This window comes from Exophiala viscosa (genome assembly GCF_022695815.1).
Source record: "Exophiala viscosa unplaced genomic scaffold EDD37scaffold_4, whole genome shotgun sequence".
In the NCBI taxonomy this organism is placed as follows: Eukaryota; Fungi; Ascomycota; class Eurotiomycetes; order Chaetothyriales; family Herpotrichiellaceae; genus Exophiala; species Exophiala viscosa.
Window position 1 is genome coordinate 1,820,644 of NW_026944356.1, and position 10,485 is coordinate 1,831,128.

General features: G+C 51.1%; 3 protein-coding genes across 3 annotated transcripts; 1 reads left to right on the top strand and 2 right to left on the bottom strand.

The window, feature by feature from the left end:
* The first annotated feature begins 235 nt into the window (after positions 1 to 235).
* EDD37DRAFT_629373 (armadillo-type protein) lies at positions 236 to 8,330 on the top strand. Its single transcript, XM_062816509.1, has one exon. The coding sequence runs from the start codon at positions 456 to 458 to the stop codon at positions 8,238 to 8,240; it is 7,785 nt and encodes a 2,594-aa protein (XP_062671231.1). The 5' UTR covers positions 236 to 455; the 3' UTR covers positions 8,241 to 8,330.
* EDD37DRAFT_383185 (uncharacterized protein) lies at positions 8,323 to 9,538 on the bottom strand. Its single transcript, XM_062812142.1, has 2 exons — positions 8,752 to 9,538; positions 8,323 to 8,652 (listed from the first exon to the last, which is right to left on the bottom strand). The coding sequence occupies exons 1-2, from the start codon at positions 9,366 to 9,368 to the stop codon at positions 8,406 to 8,408; spliced, it is 864 nt and encodes a 287-aa protein (XP_062671232.1). The 5' UTR covers positions 9,369 to 9,538; the 3' UTR covers positions 8,323 to 8,405.
* Positions 9,539 to 9,851: 313 nt separating this feature from the next.
* On the bottom strand, positions 9,852 to 10,295 carry EDD37DRAFT_649670 (uncharacterized protein; the record flags this gene model as incomplete). The annotated part of the gene is made up of 2 exons (XM_062818161.1): positions 9,852 to 10,159; positions 10,214 to 10,295. The coding sequence occupies 2 exons, from the start codon at positions 10,293 to 10,295 to the stop codon at positions 9,852 to 9,854; spliced, it is 390 nt and encodes a 129-aa protein (XP_062671233.1).
* Between the last annotated feature and the right edge of the window lie 190 nt (positions 10,296 to 10,485).

Consider the following 10,485-nt stretch of genomic DNA (forward strand, 5'->3'; position numbering starts at 1 on the left):
AGTGAGATGGAGAATATTTATTTTAGCTTTGAAGATTTAGATTTATATGTCGAGTAAAGTGAATGTCCATCAAGGTCGGATGAGGGTTTGACTATCTCAACGCTTGGAGACAGGACAATGAGGATAGGCTGATACCTGCTCGGTCGAGGTCGCGTTGACAACGTGGTATGAGGTTAGGTCAACTCTCACAAGATGGTGAGGGACTCGAGAAATATCGCCAGATCTGCATATGGTGGTTGAATGCTTCGTACTAGCATTTTTACGTTGCGGGTTTCGCTCATCAATTGGCAATTTCTAATGCGGGGAAATTTTACATGTCGATCCTCGCCTCCAAAATAATTTTCCAGACGACTTTGACCGCCTGCGCTTCATATCTCGATAAATCCTCCACGCTGAGGTGTAATCTGCACTGATCAGAGGATGCTTAGAGACTGCGTCCGGTAGCACTCATAGTCATGGCTCCTATATCACCCGGACCGGCAGGTCGGCTGCTGCGCAAAGCGAAGAAACCTACCGAGACGACGAACTTGCACCGATACGAATCGTTCACGAGACGGATATCCAGGTTGAAAATCGACCCTGTCCACACTGTGGAGAGGAGGAAACCCTCGAACGACGAGGGAGACTTGACGCAGAGTTACTTCCGTACAGCACTTGAAGAATGGGCAGAATTGAACCTGTCGCAAACATTCACGAGTTTCCTCAACAAGGCGAGCCCTCTCAGCGAGAATATTCCGCAATTGTTGCACCATGCCGATAAAATCTTCGACCTCCTCATACAGCACATCGAAAAGAAGGATGCGTTGGCCCTTGAGCCCCTTCTCAGCCTTGTTGCACACCTCGCACATGATCTAGGCTCAAGATTTGAAAAATATTTCCCAAAGACGGTCACTTTAGTCGCACAGGTGGCTGCCTCACACGATAGTGCCGAAGTGATTGAATGGTGTTTCACCTGCTTGGCCTGGATATTCAAGTATCTTTCGAGACTCCTTGTACAAGATCTGCGGCCTCTACTGGACATCATGACGCCATATCTGGCTTCGAAGAAGGAATACATTGTACGATTCAGCGCGGAGTCGCTCGCATTCTTGCTTAGAAAAGCGGCGATGATGTATCAAAAGAAGAAGTCTCCGTTGACGCTGGCGCTCAAGCACCTCGTGGAAGGGCAGATTCCAATTCACGAATCACCAGCAGCAATGCATTCGTACCAGGTTGGAGCCATGAGTCTGTGTGTTGAAAGTGCCAGAGGTCTTGAGGGCAGTCTACATTCAAGTGCAGACTCTCTGGTACGATGCCTCTTGGACGTTGTTGTACCCATATGTGAACAGCAGATGGCCCAATCAAGCGTTGAAGGAGTCCTCATCGCACTCATTCATGAAACCAACAGTGTTGGTTTCCAACCAGTTATCGATGTCGTCCTAGACACTGTGCGTCAATGCACGACATCACATGAACAGAGCCGATTGAGCTTCGCTCTGCGGCTACTCAATGTGGTATTGGGAACTCGAAAAGGCTCCAGGATCACTGACTGGACTGTTGTGATACAAACCTACCTTGACGTTGCCCAGGTATTTCGGGCGAGACCAGAAATCCGGAGCCAGGTCAGAGAGGAGTTGGTATCAATATCAGCCCTGACACTAGGGCATGCGCCAATGGACCAACTACTTCCGTATGTGCAGAAAACGTTGAAACTTGCAACGGAGCAATTTCCAGCGTCCGACTTTTTCGCCTTCTGCACTATCTGTGCCGAACTCGACAACCAGAGGTTCGTCGACCTTGTGCTACCAACACTTCAGCAATACATCGTCAGCCATTGGTCTGACGACGAAGTGAGCACGCAATATTTACTCGAAAAGTTTCAAAGAGATGGCATTGTCTCAAATCGTGGCGGAGCCTTTAGGCCCCTTGACTGCCCGGCGGACATGCAAAGATTCCTTGCACATGAACTAGCCGCGCAGAACGCAGATGATTTCAAATTGCCCCTGGCACAATTCGCTGGACGGTTACATCTTCCACACAATGCACGATTTTCGCGAGAGTCGGAGCATATCGCGAAGCTCCTGCCTATCTACCACGAGATGATTGTAAATGCTCTTGAAGAGACAGCCACCGAACCGGACCTTCGAAGGCGTGCAATCCTTGGTTGGGGCTTCGAGACATATCTCGACACTATAGCAGATGACCAGCTGAAGCTCGCCAACCTGCCTCAATATGTCCTGAACACTTCGCCAGCTCATTTCCGCCTCTCAACTTTCCTGAGCATGAGTAATCGTCTCTTTGAGAGGGTAAGCATGGAACCAGCTGCGGAAGAGAGGAAAATGGACACTGTCCGTTACGCGCTGATCCAGAATATGCTCAGCACATCGGTTTCGTTGAAGAAGCAATCTTTGAAGTTGCTGTCTCGGCTGGAAGTTCCAGGAACGGGAAGCTGGCTCTCCGAAACAGTTGAGCTAATGCTTGAGATTCTCGACGCACCTTATACCCCATCAGAAGCTCGAAAGATTGCGATGCTCCTCCGCCGGCTTCCGCAACGGCAGACAAAACTTGTTTCAGATTCGGTGTTTGAGAACCTCTTACCATTCTTTTGTCTCGGTCTGCTGTCTCATTACCATGATCGGACCAGACAAGAGGTCTGCCAGATTATCGCACAAATGGTGGAGGCAACGTCGGTCGAGGAGTCTGTGGTCAATACCGCGATCCAATGGCTTCAAGCACCCTGTCCACTTCCTGAAGCACGCCACGATGCCGATGACCAACCAAGAGCAACTGCATCGGCATTTTCATGCACAAATCTTTCAAAAGTAGATTTGTTGTGCGAGGCCACCTTGCAGGACTTTGACCACTCAGACAAAGGTCTGCTAAAGATTGTCCAAGATGATCATATTTTGGAAAACACAAGGACTCCTGAAAATGGTCGGTCTTTGGCCCTTCAGGTTTTGTCATCTATATCAGCATCGGCCGAGCGTCGTTCTCGCCTTCTTGTACCTATTTTCCTGTCTGCCCCAATGACTCGTTCGCAAGTGCAACAAAAGGCGAGTTCCGATACCTCGGCTTCTTCAAATACATTAAGCCCAGACATCGACGATACCGAGTGGTCACTTTCAGACCGCAAAGCTTTTCTGACCCTCTTCAGCAAGTTCGTCAACCCCAGGGTTCTCTACAGGTCTCCTGATGTCCATACGAAGCTGGTCGGCCTCCTGAGCAATGGCAATCTTGATGTAAGGAAGTTAGCACTTCAAGCGGTGCTTACTTGGAAAGAGCCAGCTCTGATCAGACATGAGTCCACGCTTCATCAAGTTGCTGAGGATAAGTCATCAACGACAGACCTGCGAGCACTCTTTAGCGCAGAAGATGATGAAAGCACGATCAAGTTGGAGGATCGCGGCGCGGTCCTTCCAATTCTGTTGAGACTGGTCTTTGGTTTGATCGTTGGCAGGGCCGGCACGTCAGGTTCACAAGACGCAAGACGAAAAGCGATTATACGAACTCTGTTCAACATGAAAGAGGAAGAGATCGCCATCTTCCTGGATGTTGCACTCGGTACACTGAGGGATGTAAAGAGTGGGAAAGATGACCTCGAGCTGTTGTCTCAAGCCATTGTGATTGCAGAAGATCAACAGTATGGGTTTCTCCGTCTCCTGTTGTCGATACTGGAGACTTTACAGAGTCGATTTGCGCCATACGGTGAGCAGGTCGTTTCAGCTGTCATCTACTGTGTCACTCGGGCATCCCAGCAGAGTGCTTCGCTTGCATCTACCTCGTCTTCGGGTCTAGCCCGCAACATCAGACGAGTCGGCTTTCAATGTCTTGTGCTGTTATCCCAAAACTGTCCGGGTATTAAGTGGTCATGGTACTTACCGACTCTTTTCACCGAAGCTATCAGTCCTCGCCTCGAGATCTTCACATCGGAAACAAACCAAGGTATCTCTGGTTTGATGAGGTTGTTCTCGTCCTGGACCAGGTCCAATGAGACTATCGGTTTCTTCCAGGACTACGATGAAAGAGTGACGGATGTGCTGTGGCAATCTTTGTCGACACAGTCAGCACAAAAGGAAGTCAAAGCTTTCGTCCTCGACGAGATTGTACAACCCTGGTTGGGTCTCGCCGAGGATGAATCCGTCAGCCCAAACAGAGGCCGTGAGCTTTTTGAAGCCAAATCGGATGGTCTTCTGGATGCTTTGGTATTGCTGCTAGACCCGACACCGCCTAAGGAGATTCTCAGCGCCATCACAGCCATCCTTCCTAGAATCGCACCCTTTGCAAAATCGTCGAGATCGAAACAAGCTACGATTCGTCTGTTAACAAGCCTCTTGCGTGACACTTCCCACAGAATACCGCCGAACATCAAGAGTCAACTCCTTCTGTCCATCCATTCTTTTCTCGACGCGACTGATGAGCTGGGAGACAACGAAACACAATCGCAACTTCTTGGGACTGTTTCATCTTTATTCGATTACTTCAAGGATGAGTCCAACCGCCAAGTCTTGTGCCGAGTTTTGGCAAGCCTGTCGAACTTCGACGCAGCCTTGATACCTGCAGCTCGTATATGTCACGACCTGCACGCTGTTTCGACAGAACGTCTTGAGGAAATCGATTACGATAAACGATTGGGAGCCTTTCAGACCCTTAGCTCAACGGAAGTTGACAACAGCAGTGAAAAGACATGGAGGCCGGTCGTGTACAGCTTGTTATTCTTCGTACGGACGAGCGAGGACTTTTCCATCAGGTCAAATGCCCTAAGCTGTCTGAAAGACTTCATCGTCAAGGCTTGCGAAGCACAGAACCCTGACACAAAGGCCTTGGTGAAGGATGTTGTTCTCGCATCTGTGAAGAGGGGATTCCGAGCCGAGTCTGAGCTTGTGAGAGCAGACTTTGTTTCGGTCTATGGCCTCCTCGTCCAGCATGTCCGCGATGATCCAGACTTGGAGAACTTAAGTGTCCTCCTAGTAGGTAATGACGAAGAAGCATCGTTCTTCTCCAATGTCCTGCACATCCAGCAGCACCGTCGCCTACGAGCGATACGTCGACTCGTTTCTGAGGTCGAAAAAGGGATCATTAGTGCGCAGAACATTTCAGAACTGTTCATACCTCTCCTTGAAATGTTTGTCTATGACGTTGGCAACGATGAGACCGGAGGCACCAAGGGCCAGAGCATTCTTGCGATGGGAACCCTCGTCCAATGGATTGCTTGGAAACATTTCAAAGCCTTGTTCCGCAAGTACAAGAACGACATTGACTCTGCCAACGGTGACCAGAAACCGACTAGCAGACTCCTCGGTCATGCAGCAGATGCTTTGATGTCAGCTGGAAGCTATCAGCCGGACAACGCTGAACAAAAGCCCATGCCACATCTTGCAAAGTCGCTTCCAGACAGCAAGACAATTCAGAACGAGCTACGGACGCAGTTCATCCCCAAACTTGCAGAGCTAGTACACTACAAGGATGAGACCGAGATCAGCTTTCGAATACCAATTGCGGTAACGGTCATCAAACTGATCACCATGTTACCACAAGAAGAGGCCCAGATTGCTGCGGCACCTGTCATTCTGGATATTGCACAGATACTGAGGAGTCGTACGCAGGAAGCACGCGATGTTGCCCGCAACGCCCTGTGCCAGATCGTATTGCTGCTTGGGCCCTCGAGTTTACAATTCGTACTCAAAGAGCTGCGCACTGCGTTGACACGAGGCTACCAGCTGCATGTTCTATCGTTTGTGATGCATGCAATCCTTGTTTGTATCACTCCAAGCACTAAGCTTGGCGAACTGGATTATTGTGTTGACGACCTTGTCGCGGTGGTCATGGACGACATCTTTGGTGCAGTCGGCCAAGAAAAGAATAACGAGGACTACATCAGTAGCATGAAGGAGGTCAAGAGCAGCAAAAGCTATGATTCAATGGAGTTGTTGGCCAAGACCATCAGCACGCAGGCGCTTTCGAGGCTCGTCGTGCCAATCCAGACACTGTTGGTTGGCTCGATGACCACAAAGCAAGTTCGCCAGGTCGACGAACTTCTCCGTCGGCTCGGTTTGGGTTTGTCACAAAATCCCGGTGCAAGCAAGCGTGATCTGCTCGTGTTTGCCTACCAGCTGATTCAGGCCATCTACAAGGAGAAAGATTTCAAGGCAGAGCCACGGCGTGCGACCCTTGACGAGAAGAGCCGTCAACGATATCTCATCCAGCTGTCGACGGCGAACAAGGCGACAACTAGTCAGACATCGCATCTGTTGAATAAACTCGTCCGATTCGCTCTGGATTTGGTGAGATCTGTCATTCAGAAGCACGACGAAGCTCTCACCGTGGAGAACATCCATGGTTTTCTTCCTGTCGTTGGTGATGCTTTGGTCGAAGCGCAAGAAGACGTAAAGATTTCTGCGCTGCGTCTGTTGTCGGCAATTGTCAAACTACCTATGCCGGAACTCGACGAAAACGGTCCACTGTACGTGATGGAGGCTGTCAAGGTGGTCAAGAATTGTACAAATACCAACGAGGAGGCTGCCCAAGCTGCGCTAAAGTTCGTATCTGCGCTACTCCGTGAGCGCAAGAGCGTCAAAGTCAAAGACTCGGACATTGCGGACCTCCTGCACAGACTCACACCAGATATTGAAGAGCCGGACAGACAGGGAGTTACTTTCAACTTCGTTCGAGCTGTCATGGCGCGGAAGATCCAGTTGCCAGAAATTTATGAACTGGTCGACAAAGTGGGCATCATGATGGTTACCAACCAAAACAAAGGAGCACGCGACATTGCTCGTGGTGTCTACGTGCATTTCTTGCTCGAGTACCCGCAAAGTCCAAGCAGGTGGTCGAAGCAGCAGAAATTCCTGTTGAAGAATCTGGATTACGAGTATCCCGAAGGAAGACAGTCTGTCATGGAGGCCATCAACACTTTGATCCTCAAGACCAAAGGAAGTGCCGCGCAGGATCTGATCTCCACTTTCTTCATCCCCATGGTTTTGCGGATGGTAAATGATGAGAACAAAGGCTGTCGCGAATTGGCCGGAATTTTGTTGGGCCAGATATTCCGGTCCGCGGATCCAAGTCGCCTAAAGGATCTCCTGGAGCCTCTCAAGTCGTGGGCTGCGCAGGACGACAATCAGGCGTTGCAGAATGTCAGTTGGCAGGCCTATAATGTCCTCTTGGCTTCGGATGTTGCTCTTGACCGCGAAGAGGTCAGTAATATCCGGGACAATCTAAGCACCATACTCCAAAGGTCTTTAGCGGATGATAACGATGCCGACGACGAACAAGAGTGGGAATTATCCTTCCAGGCCTTGCTTTGCCTGTCGAAACTGGTGGGCACGCATCCAGAGGTCGTGCTGACTCAAAAGCAGGCGCGACTGTGGTCAGTGGTGTGGAAGTCCTTAAGGCACGCCAATCCCTGGATTCAGGGCACCGCTGCGACCCTGACATGCGACTTCTTCCGACATTGTGGCGATGCAGATCATTCCAAGCTGCCGTTGACTTGTGACCACGGACTACGTTTCGATTCGGACAATTTCTTGCAGACGCTTAGGGCCGCTGTACGCATCCTGCGCCGGACGGAGCGGAACGAAGACCTCAGCTCGCAGGCTGTGCAGATACTTCTATTCCTGGGCCAATGCATGAATGTCAATGGCTTCACGATGGACGTCGCAGACAATTCAGGTGGTGATGAAGATGGTGATGTTGTAGACGATGAAGCAGCATCAGATGATGAGGATCAGCCCGCTGCCACGAGGACAAAGAAAATCTCGGGTTTGCAGTACTTGCTCGACCAACTTGCGCGGATTCTGAGAGTGGAAATCTCATCGCTTTCTTCTGCCGCGCTGCTGCCGAAGAAGTCAGCATTGGTGCTTCTCTCTAACTTGCTGCCTGCGCTGGCGATGGAGCATCTGTCTGGGACCAGAGTACACGATGTTCTTGCCCCACTTCAGCATTTGACTGATCCGAACACCATCATGCCGCGGTCCGCGGATCCGACCTTCGCAGCGACGTATCAGGAGCTGATCGAAATAGCGCACGAAGTTATGGAGAAGGTGCAGGCTAAACTTGGGGATAGAGAATATACTAGAGTCGTGACGGAGGTCAGTCGCAGCATGCGCGCGAGGCGAGAGGAAAGGAGGACGAAGAGACGGATTGAGCGGGTCGCGGAGCCGGAGAGGGCGGCGAGGGAGAAGAAGAGGAAGGGTGATAGGAAGAAGGAGAGGAATAGGGAGATTGCTAAGACGCATCAACGGAGACGAAAGGAGGTTGGATGATGATGTGTGATATTGAGTTAGATTTCCTGGTCGTAAGATGCATAGCGTTGGCGTCTGCCGTGATTAATTTCAGATGCATTGGAGCCACATACAAGAATGCTTTTTTTGAGCTGTGTTCGTCCCCTTCCTTGCTTCCCGTGTGCTGGACTCGAATGTGACTTTGCTTCATGGATTCACGCTGGCTGTCCTGGGTAGGTCTGTTCCAACTGCAGCCGTGGCACCAGCATCGACTGGCATGATCAGGCCTGTGGTCCATCTCGACTCGGGCGTGGCAAGGAATCGGACGGCACAACCTACGTCCCATCCATTGCCCTCGGTCTTGAGTAGACTCCTGTTCTTCCTCGCCTCACGTGCTTCCCCAGTCATACGAGGTGCGCCAGGCGGTGAGTGCATCATTGGAGTATATACCATGCTAATAGAAATCGTCAGACAAAACGACGTCGATGACTGGGCCCATGAGCCGAAGACTCGTGCATAGATGCCTCAGTCGTTTGGGAAGAGGAAGACTTACCCAGGACATACGCAGTTGACTCTGATGCCCTGAGGGGCGTGATGCGCAGCCATGGCACGCGTAAGATTGACTACAGCGCCTTTGCTCGTTGGGTACAGCAGGTGAGGTGTGCCTCCTTTAAGACCAGCAACACTAGCAATATTGATGATGGCACCGCGGTATCCCCATTCAGACTCGTTCTTCATCATGGCGGGAATGGCGTACTTGGCCATCATGACCATGCTGGCGACGTTGATTTCCATGCCCTTGGCCCAGGCTGTCATGTCGACTTCTAGCGCTGTGCCGGTCGCACCGCCAATGCCCACGCAGTTCAGCAGGATGTCGAGACGTGAGTATGTCTCGAGCGTGGTCTTAACGATACGCTCGCAGTCGGATTCCACGCTGACATCGGCTTGAATGGCGATGGCTCGTCCCTTGCCCTCGGCTTCGATCATCTCCACGGTGCGCTGGGCGAGGCTAACGTCCCGGTCGACGCAGACCACGGCGCAGTTTTCGTCGGCCAGCAGGATCGCTGAAGCGCGACCGTTGCCGATACCATCGCCTGCTGCGCCTGCGCCGGTCACGATGGCCACTTTGTCAGAGAGCGTGCGTGGTGGTTTGGGAAAGACGTATTGCATGTTGTATAGCCGATTGTCTGGTCGTGTTGGGGTGTGCGGCACTTACGAAATTGTCACACAGTTTAGAGGGTCTTTCCTTACTGTTCGTGTAAGCGCTCTTTCACCAAGCGATCTCGTCGTCCTATTCGCATTTTATAGTCAGTAATCATGGTACATCGTCTTTTCGGATGTGGCTTGATTCTCCTCACGAGTGCAACCAAGTGCGGGCCATCCTCGGCTACTCAGTGTATTGCTGATGGAGAAATTCCGATCTTGTAAGACTGGACGGTCAATTGTAGGCGAGAGTGAAAGGGAGTTCCTCAACAAGTGAAGCATGTGTCGTTGCACATTCCACAGCAGGGCATACCACTAACTGCAACATCCTCAGAACTTCTACATGTAACACATTGGGAAAGAATGTCCTGTGCTCTGGCACCATATCCTTCTCTGGCTGCTTGGGTATATAAATATCATTCCACCTTCTTCATTGACGCGCCGGAGTATTCACAATCCCAGCGGATTCTCTGCGTTCTGCTCTTTGCCGCCTATCTCTTCTTTCATTTTTCGTCCTTCCTCCTCTTGTTGCTTGGCCGGGCCACCGCCTTCATTGCCAAACCCGACGCCCACTTGGTCTCCCCAGCCTTTGCCAGACTTCATGACGCCTCCAACCAACGGTTCGACGAGACCACCAACCGGTCTTCCGACCGTCTCGAAACCCTTGCCAGCATATTTGCCGACTGGCGAAAGAGCACCTTGGATTTTGTCGCCGGCATTGGTGCCCATTTCCTCGGGTTTGGAATACCACGAAGAACCTAGGACGAGACTATTAGCAGGTATCCATGGCGATCGACAGAAAACACACGCACCTTGTTTCTGCTGCTCTTCACCCTCAGCCGCCTGCTCTGCGCCCTCAGCGGGGACGTTTTCCTTGTTTTCTGTCTCAGACATAATCGATTTGCGGCTGTCTGTGGTCGTGGGGTGCCAATTCGATTCGAGTTCACGTTGGAGTTCGTCCTAGTTATACACAGTTGAGAAGATTGTCCTGTCTGGGGCCTCAACGCTTCGGCCATGTTTAAGGACAGACGAGTGCTACATCATCGGTGGTGCCTCCTCCACTGATTGGCAAAGACAGGGATCA

What these genes read in the sequence shown, in the direction of transcription:
- EDD37DRAFT_629373 (XM_062816509.1), top strand. Translation starts at nt 456, where the DNA reads ATGGCTCCTATATCACCCGGACCGGCAGGTCGGCTGCTGCGCAAAGCG.
- EDD37DRAFT_383185 (XM_062812142.1), bottom strand. Translation starts at nt 9,368, where the DNA reads ATGCAATACGTCTTTCCCAAACCACCACGCACGCTCTCTGACAAAGTG. An exon ending in GTCAACTGCGTATGTCCTGG is followed by an intron (nt 8,653 to 8,751) that starts GTAAGTCTTCCT and finishes GATTTCTATTAG; the next exon opens with CATGGTATATACTCCAATGA.